The 22,738-nt window shown below is 47.2% G+C and overlaps 1 protein-coding gene across 2 annotated transcripts in view; it reads left to right on the forward strand.

The window, feature by feature from the left end:
• The first annotated feature begins 523 nt into the window (after positions 1 to 523).
• The window catches only part of TMEM40 (transmembrane protein 40), a 39,864-nt gene continuing 17,649 nt past the window's right edge, over positions 524 to 22,738 (forward strand). For both annotated transcript variants that reach the window (XM_061127594.1, XM_061127595.1), the window contains exons 1-4: positions 524 to 582; positions 18,460 to 18,531; positions 19,413 to 19,550; positions 22,556 to 22,645. In XM_061127594.1, the coding sequence (XP_060983577.1) occupies positions 18,468 to 18,531; positions 19,413 to 19,550; positions 22,556 to 22,645 (292 nt within the window). In that variant the 5' untranslated portion in view covers positions 524 to 582; positions 18,460 to 18,467. The remainder of the gene's footprint in view (positions 583 to 18,459; positions 18,532 to 19,412; positions 19,551 to 22,555; positions 22,646 to 22,738) is intronic.

A 22,738-nucleotide genomic window follows, 5' to 3' on the forward strand; every position in this document is an offset into this window, starting at 1 on the left:
ACAAGTCAGTAGATATTCTAGCCTTTGCCTGGTTTCCTCACCACCGGAGGGCATTGCCAGTCCCACTCACAGGAGTCTCTCAAGGCAACACTGAGCCTAAGGCCTCCTCTTCTGCTGCCGGCCTAACCTCCGTCCTCCGGGGGAGCATCAGGTTGGCCCACATGGCTGTGCCCTGAGTCAGCCTCAGCCATGGCAGGGAGGAGGCGGCCCTAGGACGCAGCTTGACATAGCCAGAGTGGTGCAACAGGCCCTGAAGTCAGACAGCATGGCCATGGCCCCGGCGGGAGGAGACAGGGGTCTCGGGGTGCAGCCGCCCCATCTGCCCTCCTGGCACATGGAGGTAAGAGTCAGGTCAGACAGGAAGGCCGGGGGCCGACAGCACCGCAGGAAGGAACGCCACGCCGGTGAGCGTGTGAACCTGGGGCCCCCAGCACAGGGTCAGGCCCCGCCCCTGCCCAGCGTCAGGCCCGCCCCTTCGCCAGGGGGCGGGGCCACCTCTCCGCCCCGCTCCCCCGCCCCTCCGCCGGCTCCCGCAGTCCACGCTCGCCTCTCCTCCAGCGCGCACCTGCCTCCGGAGCTCAGGTGAGGGCCACGGGGCGCCTGAGGGGCGGGGTGGGGGGATTTTTTTCGGAGTTTTGGGGAGAAAGAAGCTCTTCAGCAGGCCTGACATTCTGTGGTTCCCGGCGGACCTGAATTTGAGTCCCACTCAGTGGTTTCTTGGTCAGATGAGCGCCTCCGTCTCCTCTGGAGAGTCAGTGGAGAATGAAGTTCTCCCCGGTGCTGGGAGGGTCCCGCCGGTCCACTCCGGGTCTGTCGCTAACTTGCTCTGCGGGGCCTTCAGAAACCTTACGACCTCAGCTTCCCTATTTGTGAGGTGAAGGGTCTGACTAACTCTCGGAAGGCTTTGCCCCCCTCCGCCCTCGTGGGACCCACAGCTTTGGCGGGTGTTTCCTCACACACGCCCTCCCCTTCCCCGCAGAAGCTGCCTTGGCCTCGAGGCTCGAAGGCATCTTTGAGGAAAAAGTACTGAACGGAGAGCTGGGGGAGGGGGGACCCCCGCTGCTGTCAGAAGCTCAACGGGGCGGGGGAGGGCCGGGGGTGCGACCGAGAGGGAGCCCCAGTCCCCTCATCTGTGCGCAGAGCATCCTGGCTTCTCTCCTGGGAGTCGGCTTTTGGGCCGGAAGCCAGCCCATTTTTCCTTTCACTGGGGATGGGAAAGATTATGGTCTGGGGCTTATCATTTTGACCTGGTTTGTTTAGAAACTGAGAGAAAAGTCACGTCAGGAGGGTGTGTTTGTCCTGTATGGAGTCCAAGCAGATCTATACTGATGAACCCCCTCCTTTCTCCCCGTCTCCCTGAATTTGGGCTGGCGCAGCCTTCTGAAAATCTAGGGTCCTTGTGCTTTGAGATCGTTGCCAGGTCACCCTCTTAGGGCATCGTCTCCCACATGATGGCCACATACCAGGACTGGGGACCCTGCTGGTCATCGCTGATGGAGGCCTTCTGTCATTTTCATAACAGCTCTATGTGGGAAGTTCTCTTTTTTTAAAAAAAAATTAAATAACTTTATGGAGATATCATTCACATGCCATAAAATTCACCTTTTTTAAAGTGTGCACATCAGTGGTTTTCAGTTTATTCACCAAGTTGTGAAGAAAGTGTGTTTCAGTTTATTCACCACTGTCTAATTTAGAACATTTTTATCCTCCCCAAATAAACCCCATACCATCTAGCAGTCACTCGCCATGTCCCCTTCTCCCTGGCAACCACTAATCCACTTTCTGTTTCTATGGATCTGCTTATTCTGGACATTTCATGTAAATGGAATCATACAATAGGGGCTCTCTTCTGACTGGCTTCTTTCTCTGAGCATAATGTTTTCAAGGTTTATGCATGTTTTAGCATGTGTCAGCACTTCATTCCTCACTATAGTTGAAGAATCTTGTATTGTATGATGATATCACGTCTGGTTTATTCATCCATCAGTTGATGGACATTTGGGTTGTTGCCACTTTTTGAATTATTATGAATAATGCTGCTGTGGACATTCATGTACAAGTCGTTGTGTGTACATAGGCTGTCAATTCTCTTGGATATAATACAGAGGACTCGCTGGGTCCTATGGTGAAACATAGTGTAACATAGTGAGGAATTCAAACTGTTTTCCAAACTAGCTGCACCATTTTACATTCCCACCAACAATATGTCAGGTCTCCAAATTTTCCACATCCTCCCCAAAACTTGTTGTTTGTATTTCATATTTTAGCCATCCTGGCAGGTGTGAAGTGGTATCTCATTGTGGTTTTGATTTTCACTTCTATAATAACTAATGATGTCAAGCATCTTTCCATATGCTGTTGTCAATTTGTACATCTTCTTTAGAGAAATGTCTGTTGAAAGCCTTTGGCTATCTTGAAATTGGGTTGTCATGTTATTGTTGAGTTGTAGATGTGCCTGTTCCAGGGGAAATTCTGAGGCTCTGAGACTGGGGGAGACTTGCAGTGATCTCACAGTTAGTGGTCTGTAGAAGTGGGAAGTGAGTCCGGGTCTGTCCAACATTCAAGAGGCAGCAAGCTCTTTCTCCTGCTCTGGATGCCTTTTGTCTGGTCTTTGCTGTTGCCAATTGTGTGTGTGTGTGTGTGTGCGTGTGTGTGTGTGTGAGAGAGAGAGAGAGAGAGAGAGAGAAAGAGAGAGAGAGAATGTGAGATACTGCTGGGAAAAGATAGAAAGAGAGAGAGAGAAGACAGAGAAACTGAGAGCATCTGGGATGAGAGAATGAGAAAGAGGAGCCTGACCTGGCTCTGGCTGTTTAATAAGCACACCCACCTTGGAGGGTCAGAGCCATGGAAAACCTTTTCAGAGTTTTTGGTTTCTTCCCATTAATTTTCAAACATTGTGGTTGTTGTTGTGAACCTCAAAAAAGTTTACTTGGGAGCACAGTTCTCACTAATTTTTTTGTTCCTAAATCTGAAACAAGTCTAATTAGACCCCCAATTCAAAACAGTTTGAATTCCTCACTATGTTACACTATGTTTCACATAAACAAGGAATAGCATCCCCTAGTGTCTAGCTGGGCCTAAGAATCCGGAGCAGTGTTCATCAGACTTTTTGATAATGCCCTCTGCCCAAGAAAAATGTTTAGGCACCCCCAACATATATATATATTTATAGATTTAGAAATTATATACAAGTTGTTGTTGTTGTTCAGTTGCTCAGTCGTGTCCATCTCTTTGCCCCATAGACTGCAGTACACCAGGCTTCCCTGGCCTTCACTATCTCCTGGAATTTCCTCAAGTTCACATCCATTGAGTCAGTGATACTATCTAACCATCTCATCCTCTGTTGCCCCTTTCTCCTTTTGCCTTCAATCTTTTCCAGCATGAGGGTCTTTTCCAATGAGTCAGCTCTTTGCTTTGGATAGCCAAAGTATTGGAACTTCAACTTCAGCATCAGTCTTTCCAATGAATATTCTCAGGGTTGATTTCCTTTACCATTAACTTGTTTGATCTCCTTGCAGTCCAAGGGACTCTAAACAGTCTTCTTCTCTAGCACCACAGTTCAAAAGCATCAATTCTTCAGCACTCAGCCTTCTTTATGTTTCAACTCTCACATCCATATGTGACTACTAGAAAAACCATAGCTTTGACTATACTGAACTTTGTTGGCAAAGTGATGTCTCTGCTTTTTAATACGCTGTCTAGGTTTGTCATATACAGGTACTGCAACCATTAGTTAATATCTCAAGATATTAACCATTAGTTAATATCTCTGAATATACTATATTATATTATACAGAGTGACTTTCCATCACCAACGATAGTGAATGGAAGTTCACTTTTCACGGAGTTTTCTTATTATGATTTCAGTCAGCAACAGTATATGTGTGTGAGATCCTGTTCATTATTTTCAACATTAGGGTGCCTGCTATAGGACTTGAACTAGGAGCAGTGGTGGGTCTCTTCCACACTTTTCCTGTGTCTGGCTTGTACTTTCTGGATTAGCACTGTCTCCTTCCGTGGTTTCTTGACAGGGACTCTTTGAAGCCACTCGTCCACACTACAGGGGCTGATTCAGTTAAAGCTGCATTGTGTGATCCTAACCCACCACCATGACACGGCAGTATAGGGCAACATAGGGCAATAGGCTGACCATGGAGGGATGGAAGATGTGGCCACAGCAGACCTGTCTGCACTGTGGGCTTCCCTACTGGCCTCTAGGGACCCCACTTAGTGGACATGGCGTTGGGTGTCTGATATATGGCCAAGGGTGCACATCAGAGTTGAACTATGTACTCTTAACTATTTTTAGCTAAAAGTGAAGTAGAAGTAGGGCTTCACTGGTGACTCAGTGGTAAAGAATCCATCTGCCAATGCAGGAGACACAGGTTCGATCCCTGATCTGGGAAGATTCCATATGCTTCATTGCAACTAAGCCCTATTGAGCCTGTGGTTGAGAGCCTGGAAGTCACAGTTACTGAAACCTGTGTACCTTATAGCCTGTACTCTGCAACAAGAAAAGCCACTGCAATACGAAGCCTGTGTGCCACAACTAGAGAGTAGCCTCCACTTGCTGCAACTGGAAAAAAGCCTGCATAGCAACAAAGAGCCAGCAAAGCCAAGAATAGATAAATTAAATTTTTTAAAACTTAAGTAGCAATAGATGAACTGATATGTCCTTCCTGTGCTTTGGAGATTATTATTTGAGAGACTAACAGGTTTTGAGCTAAGGACATCTAAGCCCACCACTGCCACGCTTCAGCTTGCCACCTCTCATGTGGGTGCTCGTGACCACCTGAAGCAGCTATCATTTTTAGACAGTTCTTCCATATATTGAGCTGGCATCTGCCTTGGTGACTCCCTAAGATCCTGACTGCTCCCTCTGAGCTCACAGCCCCACCTGGGCCCCCTGTCCTGGAGGAGCCCTGCAGAGACCTGGGGACAATGACCAGGTCTGTTTATGCAGTGCTCATCCTTAGGCTGAGCAAGTCAGACATGGCTGAGCGACTAACACACCCGGTCCTTCATCCAGTTCTCTTGGATGTAGTTTCCACACCGTCCTCATCCTCTGAATTATCTTGATTTGTCCAGACTCTCTTCTGTTCAAGACCCAAGATTGAGCCTTAAGATAGGAGATGGTAACGTAGAGGTCACCTTTCTCACCATGGTCTCTGTGCTTCTATTAATATAAACAAAGGCTGTGTTATCTTTGCTTTGTCATGTCCAACTCTGCAACCCCATGGACTGTAGCATGCCAGGCTTCCCTGTCCTCCACTGTCTCCTGGAGTTTGCTCAAACTCATGTCTGTTCAGTCAATAATGCCACCCAACCATCTCATCCTCTGTTGACCCCTTCTTCTTTTACCTTCAGTCTTTCCCAGCATCAGGGTCTTTTCTAGTAGTGAGATCATTTTACTGTGTACTGTCTTATCCACAGCCCCAGGTGAGCTCCAAATCCCTCAGTGAGTGACATTATTTTCTGTGTCAGAGATGAGAAAAAAGGGCCTAGAGAAGAGAAGCAATGTGCCCAGGGGTTGGTGGCAGGGCCCAGCCAGGCCCTCAGTCTCACAACAGCTGACTCAGTTTCCTCCCAACCCCTGCCCTGTGGGCACCAAGAGAATTTTCCACCCATACCATGGGATCCGGAGCTCTGAAAACACCATATCTGTTCCAAGCCCCTGCTTGCCAGGGTCTGTTCCTAATTCATTCCGTTCCCCAACTGTCCTGCTTGAAGGGCGGACAAAACCCTGGACGCCAGAAGTTGACACTGTCCAGATTAGCCAGTGGGAGTGCCCTGGCCTGGATGCCAGGATGAAAAGACTGGCCCCAGTCATGGCAGGGATTGGAGCAGATGACATTTTCCAACACTGTGCCAAAAGACATGGAGCCACATTCTAGGAGAAAAGACTGTGCTCTTGTGTAGTTTTAGAAAGGATCAGATTAACTAGACTGAAAGAGCTTTCTCTCCTGCAGGCCTTCTCAGAGCCTTTCATATACAACTGCACCTTGTGCAGTTCCTATTGGAGCCTACGGAAAGCAGCATTGCCCAAACTTCTTTGAAGATAAAATCCATTTTTTCTTGGAGTATTTTAAGGGCCCCATTAGATGCCATTTTGTAACTTACTTTTAGAATGTGCTGTTCTGGGCCTTTAGGCACGTCATATCAACCCTGAGTGCCTTTGCTGATTGAGTGGATGAACCTTGAAGGCTTTAACAGAAGCAGAACATTAGTTTCCTAGAATGTCAGAGCTGGAAGAACCTTGTAGTGTGCAACTTTTATGTATGGGGGAACAGAAACCCAGGGCAACCCAGCAACTTGTTTGGAAGAAGGAGGCCAGATGCAGGCAAGCCTGTTGGGAGATGATCATAACATTCAGGGGAGAGATTCTGGCTGTCTGAGTGGACCGCAGTCTGCCTAGCATGTGTTGCCTTTGTTAAAGATACAGATTTCTCTGAGCTGCACCCTAACCCTAACCTTGCTCTGAACATCAGACCCTCAGAGTGAGGGAGTTGGGGGATTTGCACTACCAACAGTGCTCCCAGGGACATCTGACCATTAGCCAAGTTTGGGAGATGTTGAGCATGGCGAAGGAAGGGGAAACTCTCATTTACTGGGTGACAGTATTCTGGGCTTATTGTGGGCATCATATCCTTCAATCCCCACAACACTTGCGGGGAGAGATATTAATACCCCATTTACAGAAGCTGAGCAGCAAAGGGACAGGGATGGGTACACAATAACGACTGGCCCCAAAGCCTTCACTGCCCTTGTAGGATCTCTTGGGAAGAAGGCAGTGGGAGTGGAGAAACCAGTTCCTCTTGAAGGTAAAATCGGACAGGCTTGGGCTTTGGCTGGCCAGAGAGGAAGGAGCTGGGTCATCCTTCCTGCGTTTGGAGCTTGAGGGCCCAGAAGGATGATGGAGTCAGAGAAGCTCGGAAGGAAGATGTTTGGCTTCTGAAAGCTCTGGGCTGAGCCAGGCACTGGGTCGGGGGGAGAATGTGGTAGGCAGAGTGATGATCCCCAAAGATGCTTGTGTTCTAATCTCTGGAATCTGAGACCCTGTTAGTTTATGCGGCAAAGGGGAATAACATTGCACATGGAATTGAAGTTGCTCATCTGCTAACTTAACATACGGGATGATCATGGGTGGTCTGAGTGGGGCCCAGTGTCATCACAAGAGTCCCTAAGGGTGGAAGAGGGAGGCTGAAGAGGTCAGAACAGTGCAGCGTGAGGACTTGCCCTGACATTGCTGGCTTTGAAAATGGAAGAAGAGCCACTAGCCAAGGAATGTGAGTGGCCTATAGAAGCTGGACAAAGTCGGAGCCAGGAGAGGAAGGAGAAAAAGCAGCAGCAAGGAAATGGGTGTTCCCCTTGGGCCTCCAGAAAGGCAGGCAGCCCAGTGGACAACTTGATTTTAGCCTGGTGTACCAGTGCTAGACTTCCAGCCTACAGAACGGTGAGATGCTAACCATGTGTTGCTTCCAGCCACTGAGTTTGCGGGAGTTTGTTACAGAAGCAATAGAAAACCAGACCGGAGCTGAACCAGCTCCAAGATGGTCTCTGTTCTCAGCAAGTGTACAGGTCTCAAGGGCAAGATCTTTAAGACAACTGGCTTGGATGGTTACCGTGATGGGGAGACCCAGGAGGTCCCCAACCCAGCCTGGAGTTGTGACAAAATACCTTATATGGTATGGGGGTCTCAGGGGCCCTGCCCGTCCCGCCTTGGCCCAGCCAGCCCGGCAAGCCCCGCTTTGCCCTGCCTACCCTTTCAGAACAAATCCCCCGAACCTCCCCCAGCACCCCGCCACACACACACACACATTTGTCTCAGCTCAAGTGCTTTGGCTGCAAGTAACAGAAATCACCACAGGCTACCATAAAAGGGCTTCTTTGGGAGGATATGGGTGTCTCACAGAACAGAAGGCGCATGTGAGGAAGCTGACCACGGAGAAGATGGTGCCCAGGAGCAGAAACGAGAGGGCCCTGTGGCAAGGCAGAGCAGCGCCAGCTGATTGAGAGCTCTGTGTCACTCATGCTCGTCACAAGTCAGATCCCTGGGAGGAAGAGGCTGAGAGTCTAACCTGGGTGGAGGGCAGTCACCCCTCAAGAACTCCCACATGCTTGTCCTGGAGCTGCGTCTGCCTGGTGGGATGTGGTTGATGTTAGGGCGTGGGCTTGTCTGGGGTGACTTGAGCAGCCAGAGGAGATCATCCAGGGCTGTGACTTGCTCCTGGACTAAGACTAGCAGGTGTGAGGTAAGATCTCGAGTACTGAGAATGCCCTGTTAGTCCAGTGGTTAAGACTTTGTGCTTCCGCTACAAGGGGCGTGGGTTTGATCCCTGTTTGGGGAACTGACATCCCTCAAGCCGTGCCTCCGGGATCACACCATGTGCTCTCTCCTGTCACCAGAAGGGGCTTTGATGCCAGGTGGGCCAGAACAGTCCACCCCTCTGTTGGCTGTGTTCCCCTCCCAGCTGTTATTTCTGCTCCCAGCATCCCTTCAATCCCATCTCCTGCCCTGTGCATGTTTAACTGAGCTGGCCCACCATTGGTGGCCCCAAGGCGCGACGTTACAGTCCACCTGCGGAAAAAGTTGGTCATTAGCTGAGCTTTCAAGGCCCAGGATGATTCCCCAACCTCATGGGATTCCTACTCCATCACCTCCCCACCGCCGCCCACCCCTTCCACTCAACCTTTGTCCCACTCTGGCCATTATCGCAAATCCAACTGCAGGGACCTCCCTGGTGCTCCAGTGGCTAAGACTCCATACTCCCCATGTAGGGGCCAGGATTCAATCTCTGGTCAGGGAACTAGATCCCATAGGCCGCAACTAAAGAACCCACGTGCTGCCATGAAGATTGAACATCCTGTGTGCTGCATCTAAGACCTGGCACAGCAAAATAAATAAAGACTTTTAAAAAATCCAACTCAGTCTTAGTCAGCCCTCTCCTCCAAGGTGGGACACCTGAGGAAGATAAGCAACCCGTGAATTGGGAGACAGGGTTCTGGAGCCAGCCTTGCCCCTGAATCGCTATGTAACCCTGTGCAAGTTCCTCTCCATTCCCAGTTTCCCCATCTGTTAGCTCAGACACCGATGCCCCACCCTAGCTGGGCGGAGAAGGCGCTGTGAAGCTGTAAAGACTCAGCTTACTGTCCTTCCCACCCTTGTAATAGCGGAAGCTTAGAAAATCTGGGCTGAACTGAAGTGGAAATCCAGTTTAACAAAGCCTGTGGGTGCAGCGGCCCTGGCACCACCGGTGACTCAGCAGGGCTGGGGTTTGCAGAGGAAAATGCTAAGTATTGCATGTCTTTGTTGGACCAGCCTCAGAATGGGGGCAGGCGCCTGAACGAGAGAAGCCTGCAGGCCTCTAACCAGGACCGGGGAACGGGGCGTCATGTTAGGCAGGGAATGGATGCAAGTCCATCTGTAAGCTAGGAGACCTTGAACAAGTCATTTGTCTCTATGAACCTCAGTTTCTTCCTGCGTAAAATAAGAGTAGTGTGTGCGAAATGAGATTGTGGGTACTGGGAACTCCCTGGTAGCTCAGTGGTTAAGACTCCGAGCTTCCGCTACAGGGAGCATGGGTTTGATCCCTGTTCGCGGAACTGAGACCCCCCATGCCGTGCCTCTGGGATCACACCATGTGCTCTCTCCTCTCTCTGCTTTCTTCTTTCTTCACTTCTCCTGTATCAACTCCCTGTGCTCCATCTTGGTTCAAAAGAGGTCATAGGCTGTGAACTTGACTTTCAGAAGCCCCTGGCATCAATCCCTCTGTTTGATGTCCCACCCTAGTACACTGTCCTTTTGTTTTAAGCCTCACCCTGCACACTGATTTTAAGGGTTTTACACCTTTACAGTTCTGCTTATCCTTTCTTATTGCAGGAATACGGGCGAAGGAGGGATGAGTAAGGACATTAAGAGGAGAAACAGGGTTCCCTCTGGTCCTGCCTCCATGAGCATCTGTTTCCCCTCCTGTCCATTTCAGTGTCCTGAAAACTGCTTGAGGAAGTTCCTTGGGTTCTGGGGACACTTGCTTAGGGCTCCAGTGGGCTAAGTGTCAATAGAAGCCAAGTCGGTGTCATTTGCATAACACTCCAATGACTGTCAGTGGCTTCTTTCCTGGTGCTAATGACAGAGGCCTGGGAAGAGCTGCCGGCATCAACACGGACTAAGCAACTACCCTTGCTCAACCACTTACTAGCTCCCCGGTCAAGTTTCTTAGCCTCTCTTTGCCTCCAGGTTCTTACGTGTAAAGTGGGCACAAGCGTGGTGGGCCCTGATAGAGTTGTGGTGAGGCAGACGTGAGGCACATGTGTCCTGTGCTCAGATCCTTGCCTAACAGATAGGAAGCACTTGTTTGTTACTGTCTTCATCATCATCCATGTCATCATTTTTGTTTTCTGCCAGGCCTTGTGCAGGGCACAGGTGACACAGAGATGAATCAGCTGTAATCCCTTCCCTGGCTGGTTAGTGATCTAGTGCAGGAGACTCACCCTGGGCGTGTCAGACCCTCTCCTAGGCCCTGAGCAGGGATCAGAAAGTGAATAGGAACAGTGGCTCCAGCAGTTGTGCAGCAAGTCAGGGTCTCAAGAAGGAAGATGCTGAAATAAGACACTGCTAACGTAGGCTCAGGAGAGCAATGTGCCCCCTAGGCCTCCCCCAAATCGTGTCCTTCTTTGGAGCTGCTTCCTGCCAACTGTTTCCCATGTGGGCCAAGGCCCCTCGGCTCTGTGCCTTTGTACACTGCTCCTTCTGGCCCCTCCAAGCTCTCCTTCAGCATTCCCTTCTTCAAGAGCTCTGACTGACCCTGGTGTGATTTGGCTCCTGGGCTCCCATGGGACTTCCACCCCCACCCTCCATCTACTATGAAATACCTTGAAGACAAGGATACAACTTATTTACCATGGTATCCCTGGTTGCTAGCACATAATATGTACTGTGTACTAAGTTGCTCAGTTGTGTCTGACTCTTTGTGACCACATGGATTGTGGCCTGCCAGGCTCCTCTGTCCATGGGATTTTCCAGCCAAGAATACTGGAGTGGGTTGCCATGCCCTCCTCCAGGGGATCTTCCCAACCCAGGGATCAAACTCGTGTCTCTTATGTTTTCTGCATTGGCAGGCGGGTTCTTTACCTCTAGTGCCATCACCCTAGCCTAAGCAAACAGTCAATACTCAATTAATGTATGAAGGTAGGGGAGGAAAATATATCAGTCAGAATTGTTTTCAGCTACAAATGTTGAGACTCCTGACTAACGAGGCTTAAATAAAACAGGGTTTGTTTTTCTTAAATAACTAGAAAGCAGGCTGCTGCTGTCAAGGGCTCAGCAGCTCAATGTGCCTGCATTAACTTTGGGTTTCCCTCAAGGTCACAGAATTGCCACTGTGGCTCCTGCCATCACATTCGAGAAAGAAAGGAGAGGCAAGACACAGCACCAGTACTGTTGGCCTCTTTTGTCAGGAGAAGCAAAACTCCTTCCCAAAATCCCATCAGACTTTTCACTTCTTTTTGGCCAAAACTGGATCATATGGCCACTCCTCACAGGGGAAACAAGTATCTACTTGTTGCATGCTTGCATGCTAAGTCACTTCAGTTCAGTTCAGTTCAGTCACTCAGTCGTGTCTGACTCTCTGTGACCCCATGGATTGCAGCACACCAGGCTTGCCTGTCCATCACCAACTCCCAGAGCTTGCTCAAACTCATGTCCATCAAGTCGGTGATGACATCTAACCATCTCATCCTCTGTCGTCCCCTTCTCCTCCCTCCTTCAATCTTTCCCAGTGTCAGGGTCTTTTCCAGTGAGTCAGTTCTTTGCATCAGGTGGCCAAAGTATTGGACCTTCAGTGTCAGTATCAGTCCTTCCAATGAATATTCAGGACTGATTTCCTTTAGGATTAACTGGTTGGATTTCCTTCCTGTCCAAGGGACTCTCAAGAGTCTCTTCCAACACCACAGTTCAAAAGCATCAATTCTTCAGTACTCAGCTTTCTTTATGGTCCAACTCTCACATCCATACATGACTACTGGAAAAACCATAGCTTTGACTAGATGGACCTTTGTTGGCAAAGTAATGTCTCTGCTTTTTAATATACTGCCTAAGTTTGTCATAGCTTTTCTTCCAAAGAGCAAGCATCTTTTAATTTCATGGCTGCAGTCACCATCTGCAGTGATTTTGAAGCCCAAGAAAATAAAGTCTGCCACTGTTACCATTGTTTCCCCATCTATTTGCCATGAAGTGTTGTGAGCAGATGCCATGTTCTTTGTTTTTTGAATGTTGAGTATTAAGCCCGCTTTTTCACTTGCTTCAGTCATGTCCAGCTCTATGACCCCACGGGCTGTAGCCTGCCATGCTCCTCTGTCCATGGGATTCTGGACAGAGAATGGTACTGGGTACTGGGTACCCACTCCAGTACCTCCAGAATACTGGAGTGGGTTGCCATTCCCTCCTTCAGGGGAGCTTCCCAACCCAGGGGTCAAACCCCTGTCTCTTATGTCTCCTGCATTGGGAAATGGGTTCTTTATCACCAACACCACCTGTGAAACCCAAAGTGTTAGTTTCTCAGTCATGTCTGACTCTTTGAGACCCCATGGACTGTAGCCGGCCAAGCTCCTCTGAACATGGAATTCTCCAGGCAAGAATACTGGAGTGGGTTGCCACTTCCTTCTCTGGGGGAATCTTCCCAATCCAGGGTTTGAACCCAGGTCTCCCACATTGCAGGCAGATTCTTTACCATCTGAGCCACCAGGGAAGCCCATCTACTTGATATGGAGGAACAAAGTTCAGTTTTGTTAACAAGAAGGAAGTCTAGGGGTGATGGCAGGCAGAAGGATTAAGGGGATGGGGGTAAGGAGGGTGGTTTCTGGTTAGACCCCATCAGCAGAGGGTTCATGAACGAGGTGGTATTTGTGCTGTGCCTGGAAAGTCATGTACAATTTTGGCGACAAGAAAGACTGGCCTCAGTGGAGGTCTGGGAGCCTGCAAGTGTGAGTGTGCCCAGGGGCTACCACATGAGCAAGACAGCTAAAGCAGGCAAGAGGTAGGACCAGCTTGGCGAACTGTTGACATGTTTGGCATCATCCAGTAGCTCACTTGCCCACATACAGCTCTGAGTCTCTTCTTCCCCCTGAAATTCCACCATGAGAATGATGATCTCAGCCTCTGAGATGTACTGGACACCTGCTCTGTACAAAGAATCCTCTTCAAAATATAGATACACCCCGGGGCTCATGGTCATCAGTCATTCATATCTAGATATCAGTTCATTTTATTGGCTAGTGACTTCCTAATGCTGAGCTGAATTCTGCCCTGAGAAATGGGAATTTTTATTCCAGAAAAGGGTAATGGAGCCTGGCGTCTAGGAGATGGGAGATGGGAGGGACTGGGGCTGGACCCCGAATGCCCAAGGGTCATAGGAGGTCTATGGAAGAGGGAACTCATGCCTATGGAGCCCTCCTTCGGGCAGGCACTGGCCGGCTTTCTTCTCTAAGGTGCTACCATCACAGTTCTAGAGGTAACTGGAACTTGGAGAAGGGGACCACCCAGCCAGGGTCATCCCGTGCACAAGTGACGGAAGTGAGGTTGAACCTTTCTCCACAGAGCACATGCCGTCTTCTTGCTGCCCGCATCATAGTAACGATTGTCATCTCAGCTGGCATTTATTCACTCCCTGCTCTATACCAGGCATTGTTCTGAGTGCTCTGTGGGTTTTAACTCATGCCATTCTCACAACAATACACTATGAGGTAAGCACTATTATTGTCCTCACTTTGCAGATGAGGAACCTAAGGTCCACAAGAAGTTAAGTCACTGACCCGGAATCCCACAGCTACAAGGATCAGGGTTCACACCCAGGCTGTCCAGCTCTGAGGCACGAGGAAAGATGCTGCCTTGTCTGGGTCTTGTGGTGGATTAAAAGTAGATTCTCTACCCAAGACAAACAAAACCCCCATGAACTCATAGGTACAGAAAAGAGATTGGTGGTTGCCAGAGGTGGAGGGTGGGTGGGAATGGGTGAAGGGGGTCAAAAGCTACAAACTTCTAGTTATACAATAAAAAAGTTCTGGGAGTGTGATGTACAGCATGGAGGCTATTAGTTCAAAATACTCTGTTGCATATTGGAAAGTTGCTTAGGGGATAGACGTTAAAATTTCTCATCACAAGAGAAAATTTTTGTTTAACTATGTAAGGTGACAGAGGCTAACTAGACTTAGTGTGGTGATCATTTTACAGCATTTACAAACATAGAATCATTATGTTTTGCCCCTGAAACTAATACAATGTTATAGGAGCATTATACCTCAATAAAATTTTTTAATTAAATTGAAAAGATTTTTTAGGGCTTCCTGGTGGCTCAGTGATTAAGAATCCACTTGCCAACACAAGAGACTTGGATTTGATCCCTGGGTCAGGAAGATCCCCTGGAGAAGGAAATGGCAACCCACTCCAGTATTCTTGCCTGGAGAATCCCGTGGACAAAGGAGCCTGGTGGGCTACAGTCCTTAGGGTCGCAGAGAAATAGACACAACTGAGTGATTAAACAACAAACATTTTTTAAAGAGTGGTTTCTCTTGGGGACTTCCCTGGTGGTCCAGGGGCTAAGGCTCCATGCTCCCAATGCAGGGGGCTCAGATTCTATCCCTGGTCAGGCAGGGAGCTAGATCCCACACACGGCAACCAAAGATCCCACGGGCCGCAAGTAAGACCCAGTGCAGCCAAATAAATAAAATACACAAATTTTTAAAGTAGGTTCCGTTAAAAATAATAATAATAATAAAGTAGTTTCCGTAGACCAGCAGTTCCCAAGTAGATGTGATTTTTACCCCCAGGAGACACTTGGCAATTTGTGGTGACGTTTTGACTGTCACAACTGGGGCGGGGTGGGGTGCTCCCTGCATCTAGTGGGGAGGATGCTAAACGCCATACAACATGTACACTGGCAAAGGAGCATTGGCCCCAAATGTGAGGAGTTTGGAGGTTGAGACCCGGGTCCAAGCTAGTCAGAGAGAAGTGAATCTACTCCTGTCAGAGTTGAATCCCTAGATCCAAACCTGGGAGGAGAAGAAATGGGGTGGGGTAGGGGTCTTCAGAACAAAGCCAGCACAGCTTTGTTAGGATCTTAGGATGCTGTAACAAATACCGAATCCCAGTCTCAGAGAAGCGAGAAGCTGATTCCCTGTGCACATGGTCAGCCAGAGGTAGGTCCAGGCGGGCAGGCGGCTCTAAGCCCAAGGCCTTGTGCGGCCCAGGTTCCTTTGCCTCATTGCTCAGGGCTTCCCTGGGGTGTTGACTTGGCTTATGTGACGGAGGTTGGCCCCCCACCACAGACCAGCATACAAAAAGCAGAAAGGAGGAAGTGGAAGTTGCAGAAGTTTAGGAGCCCAGAACTGAAACTGGATTCCCACACGCAAGAACCTATTGTTAAATCTTTAGGAATTTGGGGAGCAGGTTGTTAAACACAACCAGTTTTAAATTAAATTAAATTCTATAAATTAACTAAATCCTACAACAAGCAAGACTAATAAGTACTTAAAATGTATCACTTCCTAATTTATTTTACTACATTCTGCTGTTACATGGGCACTTGAGGTTATCACAGGTTCTATGTATATGGTGGAAACACTGAACAATGCTATTTGTGTTCCACTGCCCACCTCTTCCCAGCTTTGCATTCAGTGACATCACGTCAATATCAGTCAGTGGGAGTGTTTATATCACAGATATCAGTAACCTATACAAATCAGAACTTTACAGTTTGCTTTGTTGATTGTCTGAATTTAAGAAAGTCGTCAAGCAAATGTGAATAATGCAGATTAAACCTCAAAACTGTAGGCATTACATTCTACTTGTATATGAAATTCACAATACAGAGGACCTTATTTTTATTATTTGTGTGCTATGCATTCTTTTAAAATTTTTATTGTTTTTTTTTTTCTTGAAATCTAGTTGATTTGCAGTGTTTCAGGTGAACAGCAAAGTGATTCAGTTATACATGTGCATTTATAGCTATTCTCTTTTAGATTCTTTTCCATTAGAGGTTATTATAAGATACTGAATATAGTTTTCTGTGCTATACAGTAGGTTGTTGTTTATTTTACGTACAGCGGTGTGTATCTGTTAATCCCAAATTCCTAATTTACCCCCATCCATTCTTTACATCAGTAAAATTTATTGCAGATGTATGTGTGTATGTGTTTGTGTGTGTATTTTCTCCCCAGAACCACAGAACATCTTGTCCGCTCCCCACTGCACAGTTCCCATCCACTCTCAGTCTATCGGCAGGAACCCGAGTCACATGGTCCCTTGGCCAAATCTAGCCTCCAGGGATGCTGGGAAATATTGTCCTTGGCTGGATGGCCATATGCCCAGCTAAAATCAAGGCTTTGAGGGGGCAGTCCAACCATGGCAGCTCCATATATTTCCTCTAGAGAAGGGCACCAGCTCACTGATGTTAGCTGTTTAGATTTTCTGAGGCCACACGTCCAGCCTTCTCTTTGAGTTACCACCAGCACCCACTCAGAACTTCAGGAAAGCACAGGGTGTGGTGTCCTGAAGGGACAGGTTCCCAAATCTCATTCTGCAGCTCCAAGAGCCTGCTTCCTGCCCTGGCTTTCACCACTTATGTCTCTAATCCCAACAGGTATTCCAGCAGGGCCTGACTGCATGATGGCCTTTGGCAGTTTTGGGCTCCAGACCAATGTTTGGGGTTGCATTAAACAAAATGTGGGTTCTGGAGTCTCAAGTTACTTCATCTCTTTGAGTCTCAGTTTCCTCCTCTGTAAAGAGAGGATGATAAGATTTACCTTGCAGGGTTCTAGTAAAGGTTAAATGCGACAATCTTTTGCAAAGTTTTATTATCTAGAAACTATAATTCAAATGTGAAGTAATCCCAGTTCTCTCCAGATTGATTTGTGATCTGGCTCAGGTGGAATTATGAACATATAAACTCTTTGTAAAACTGCTTAGTACTATACTGATGTAAGGTAGCATATAACATTTTAAGTTATAAAAAAATTGTTATTTTATTGTAACAAAAGCAGTACTGTTAAAAATTTAGAAAATTCAAAGAGAAAATGAGAAACTAAAATTACCCATAATGCTACCACTCGGAGATAACTGAATGTGTATATAAGGTCTCAGAGATAACTATATGTATTTATATATGTGGACCTCTAGGGAATTCCCAACTATTTATATTTTGATATAGCTCCAACAGTTATTAACTTGTCCTGTTGTTGTATTTGGATTCCCCCCCACCATGCCCTCCAACTCCCTTATTCAGATAATCAGATTATTTTGAAGCATGGCCCAGACACCATACAATTTCATCATAAATATTTCAATGTTTATCTCTAAATTGAAGGATATTTTAATTATTTTTGGCTGTGCTGGGTCTTTAGATGCTGTGTGGGTGCTCCTCTTTTTTGTGGTGTGTGGGTTTCCGATTACGGTGGCTTCTCTTGTTGTGAAGCATGGGCTCTAGGTTTTCAGGCTCCAGTAGTTGTGGCGCATGGGCTTAGTTGTCCCACAGCCTATGGAATCTTCCCGGATCAGGGATCGGCCTGTGTCCCCTGCATTGGCAGCTGGGTTCTTACCCACTGGACCACCAGAGAAGTCCTGAAGGATATTTGAAATAAATATAACCTCAATTTAAATATCACACCTAAAAACATAAGTTCTCTAATGGAGGATGTCGATAAAAGGGAGAGGCTGTACATTTTTAGAAACAGAGGGTATATGGGCAATCTTTGTACCCTCCATTTAATTTTTGTTTATTATTGTTTGTTGCTGTTTAGTCACCAAGTTGTATCCAATTCCTTGAGACCCAGTGGACTGCAGTGTGCCAGGCTTCCCTATCCTTTACCATTTCCCAGAGTTTGCTCAAGCTCACGTCTTTTGAGTTCATGATGCCATCCAACCATCTCACTCTATCACCCCATCTCCTCCTGCCATCAATCTTTCCCAGCATCAGGTCTTTTCCAATGAATTGGCTCTTCACATTAGGTGGCCAAAGTATTGAAGCTTCAGCTTCAACATCAATCCTTCCAATGAATATTCAGGGTTGATTTCCTTTAGAATTGACTGGTTTGATCTTCTTGCAGTCCAAGGAACTCTCAAGAGTGTTCTCTAGCACCACAATTTGAAAGGTACACCCAACTGAATGCAGAGTTCCAGACAATAGCAAGGAAGCATAAGAAAGCCTTCTTAAGTGAACAATACAAAGAAGTAGAGAAAAACAGTTTTGCTGTGAGCTGCTCTAAAAACTAAAGCCTATTTAAAAAATAAGTTTTTAATAGTATCAGAAGTTGATCATTACTCAGGTGTCCCTATTTTTGTGTTTCTGTTTTTATAAATTGTTCTTCTTGTACCTTTGAATATTGGGTGTTTGTATTTTTCTTATTTATTTGCCAAGCTCTTTATATATTAAGGATATTAACTAAGGTAATATTAACCACTTCCTCCAGGGAAAGCCATGGAGACTTCAGGATCCCTTCAAGACCACAGTCGAGTTCATGGAGAATCAGAAGATCTAGACTGTATGTTTGCTCTCTAACCCTCTGGGCAAAGCTTCATGGGAAGGAGAGTCCAGCAGTGGCTGGAACAGAAGACCCTGCTCAGCTCATGTGGCTCAATGAATGGCCCAAGTTACAGTTGAAACCTCTAGAGAAGTAGTGATTTTATGCACTTGCACATATGTGTGCTTGGTCCAGTCTGTCCCCCAGCACTCTCTAGCAGTGGGAACCCCAGTTGCTCCCCCAAATCTCAGAGGCTCTGGGAGCTTGGACTGGCATTAGGGAGAGTCCCCAGAAGAGGGGAGGGGTACCGCATGGCCCCAGAATGGGAAGGTTTAGGGCTTGTTTGGATCCCACTTGCTCTGTAATTTACAGAGAATTTTAAATTGGCAACTGTTTTGCTGTGTGGGCTTCCCTGGTGACTCAGCGGTAAAGAATCCACCTGCAATACAGGAGATGAGGGTTTGATCCCTGGGTCAGGAAGATCCCCTAGAGAAGGAAATGGCAAATCACTCCAGCATTGTTGCCTGAAAAATCCCATGGACAGAGGAGCCTGGTGGGCTACGGTCCATGCAGTAGAAAAAAAGTCGGACACAACTGAGCAACTAAACCACCACCACCTACATGGTGTAGTGGTCTCTTGGAAAGGATGACGGGCTTAGAAGCCCCTCTGTGGGCTCCATATTCAGAGAAATGTCTGTTTCTGGCCTTCTTAGAGCCTCTGGAGCCTCCAAGAGCCCTGATCTCCTGCACCTCCCATGGGCCCTAGGGGTTTGGGAAGAGTACCCCAGAGAATCCAGCCACTCCTGGATCCCCAAGTCCATGTAGACCCCTGGGAAGGCCTGGGTGGTCCCTGGGGTGGGAAGGGCAGGAAATACTCCTCCTTAACTACATGTGCCTCCCAGATGGAGAGACGAATTTCCACAAGCAAGACCAGGAGGCCAGACTCGTTTCTCAAGGACAAGATGAGAGAGACAAGTCTTCCTCCTCTTCATCCTCCTCCTCCTCCTCCTCCTCCTCGTCCTCCTCGTCCTCTTCCTCAGGTAAAGCAATGACTTAATTAAATACATATATACTGAAATATCATTGAAGACAAGCATTTACATGGAAAAAACAATCTCCTGTCCTCTCCCACCTCGGTGTTGAAGTTCCAGTTTTCCACATTCCCTTCCTGAGCCTGCCTCTCCATACACATAACTTATACAGTTATAACTCCCACATAGACAATTTTGTCCTCAGTTTACAATGTCTTCACTATCTTATCCTAAGCATTTTGCCATGTTATTCCATAATATCTTAGCAACTATTCTTTTGTGTTTCCCACATAGCCTCTCAAGTGACTGCATCTCATGGCAAGGAACATCTTAGTTTCCTAGGAGCACTTTGGAACAAGAGGCAATGCAAGTGTGTGTTCCAGCAGCCTGTCTGGGTTCACACGCTTTCTTTACCACTAACAGCTTTGTGTCCTTGGGTAAATTGCTTAAACCTATGTGCCCTGGGGTCCTCATCCATCAGATGGAGACCATAACAAAATTTATTATCTCAGGATTTATTGTTGTTATCGTTTAGTTGCTCAGTTGTGTCCGACTCTTTTGCAATTCCATAGACTGTAGCCCTCCAGGCTCCTCTGTCCATGGGATTCTCCAGGCAAGAATACTGGAGTGGGTTGCCACTTCCTTCTCTGGGCACTAAGAGAAAGCATCAGGAAAACAAACAGAGTCCTGGAACCATCAAGACAGACTGACATTCAGGATCCTGGTCTCTGAGCCTGCCCTGGTGGCCTGTCACTCTATCTCAGACCCTGAGCGTTCTTCAGACTGAGACAGACCATTCGTCTTCAGGGCCCGGAGCCTGAGTGTCTCCCAGCTGCCTCCAAGCCCCCTCCACACAAAGGACCCTAACTCAGAGTCTGGCATCCAACACCACTCTCCCTACATATCTACTTGTTCTTAATGCAGCCTATTATTTTTTAATTAAAACTTTTTTATAGTAAAAGATTACACATGGGCATATTATAGAAAATGTGAAATATATAAAGAAGTAGCAAGAAGAAAGAAAAACATCCTTTGTTCGGTTAGATAATCACTAAACACATATTAGTGTATCTCCTTACATTTATTCAATATATATTAAATTGTATATGTATATATATTTTTTGTTCACACTGCACGGCTCGTGGGATCTTAAGCTCCTGTCTAGGGATCAAACCCAGGCCCTCTGCAGTGAAAGCATGGAGTCCTAACCACTGGACTGCCAGGGAATGCCCATCAATAAATATTTATTGAACATCAACCATGTGCCAGGCTCTGTGATGGTTACTGGGGGGACCAGCAACTAACTGTGATTTTTTTCTGCTCAAGTTAATTTTTTAAACAATTGAATTAGCACGTAGAAAAATTATCCTCATTCTAGACAGCATACAATTCTATAATACCTTTTATTAAAAATTATGGATAGGGAACTATATTCAATATCCTGTAATAAATCATAATGGAAAAGAAAAAACAATCCTTGAACAACTTTTAAAGATTATATATTATGAATATATCATGGAGAAAGCTAAAATAATTTTTGTTTGCGTATGAACGGAGGTCATCCCTGTTGGATAGAATTTGGAGTAATTTTTGTTTTCTTATTTTCTGTATTCTTTGATATTTTGCAAAAAGTGATGAAAAAGCCTTTGGGGGACGTTGATTAATGTTTATAAAATACAGAAAAGAAGAAAATAGAAGCCTCTCAAAATCTCATCTCCTGAGATAAATACTATTATTGTTATATTATTATTAACAATATGTAGCTGCACCAAGTCTTAGTTATGGTGGCATGTGGGATCTAGTTCCCTGACCAGGGATCAAACCCAGGCTCCCTGAACCGGCAGTACAGAGTCAGTCACTGGACCACCAGGAAGGTCCCCCATTGTTATCTTGATGTACTTCCCGTTCCTAGTTGAGATCACATATGCACTGATTTGTAAGCACAGTTATCTTCCTTTCCCGAAATTTAAAATTTTATCCGTGATAGACCGGAAGTTTCCCAAACACTGTGTGTGTTTAGTTGCTCAGTCATGTCCGACTCTTGCGACCCCATAGACTGTAACCTGCTCCTCTGTCCATGGGACTCTCCAGGCAAGAACACTGCAGTGGGTTGCCATTTCCTTCTCCAGGTAATCTTCCTGACCCAGGAATCGAACCCAGGTCTCCTGCATTGCAGGCAGACTCTTTACCAACTGAGCTACGAGGGAAGCCCTGCGCCAAGCACAGTGAGGGACATTAGGACTGCTGGGGCTCTGTTAATCCTCCCAAGGGAAAGGGAGTCCCCTGGACCCGGAGCCAGAAACTCCTAGGCCTGAATCCCTGGAATGCTGACTGATCCAAGAGTGCAGATGACTCAGTCATTCTTCAAGGCTTGATCAAGTTCCTGCACCAGGCTGGGCAACCTTAGGACAGTGATGCCCTGCCTTGTCCTTCAAGAACTCAAGGTGGTTGGAGGGATGAATAGCACCATGGACCCTCATGCCCACTGTGTCAAGTTCAGACAGCTGACACTATAGAAACCCCAAAGGAGGGACTTCCTTGGTAGTCCAGTGCTTAAGACTCAGCGCTTCCAATGCAGGGATGCAGGGAGCACAGGCTTTATTCCTGGTTGAGGAACTAAGATCCCACCTGCTGGGGAGGGTGGGCAAGACGGTGTGCTGGGACAACTAGAAAAGCCCCTCTACAGGAGGTGTTACCCCAGCTTAACTTCAGGATAAGGGAGCAAGTGGAAGGGCGTTCCAGGTGGGAGACCAAGCACGAGCAAATGCACCTCCTAAGTGCCTTGTGGGCCTTGTCTTATCATCATGAAAGTCGTAATAGAAATAGTAAGTGATTTGTTCAAGGTCACACAGAAAGTTTGTGACAGTTCCTGTCCCCCAGCCCTCAAAGCAGACTTCTTTCCCCCAGACCACTCTATTCACATAAACTAAATTCCAAGAACCAACACCAGAAGGAAGTATTTCCAGCTCAGTCCAGGCTGAGGTTCTCCTACAGCGTGTGTTTGTTCCCTGCAGAGAACAGTGATGAGGACCAGCACCCCCGCGTAACCAGAGAACGTCGGCACAGCCAGGGGGCTGGACTCCCCCGCAGGGGCGGCTCACCCGGTAGGCAGCAGGCCTCACCATTTCTCCTTTGTCCACTCAGTGGAACTGAGTGTGTCTGTGTGAAGATGTTCCTTGCAGCATTGTTTATAGTAG

This window comes from Dama dama, chromosome 24, assembly GCF_033118175.1.
Source record: "Dama dama isolate Ldn47 chromosome 24, ASM3311817v1, whole genome shotgun sequence".
NCBI lineage: Eukaryota > Metazoa > Chordata > Mammalia > Artiodactyla > Cervidae > Dama > Dama dama.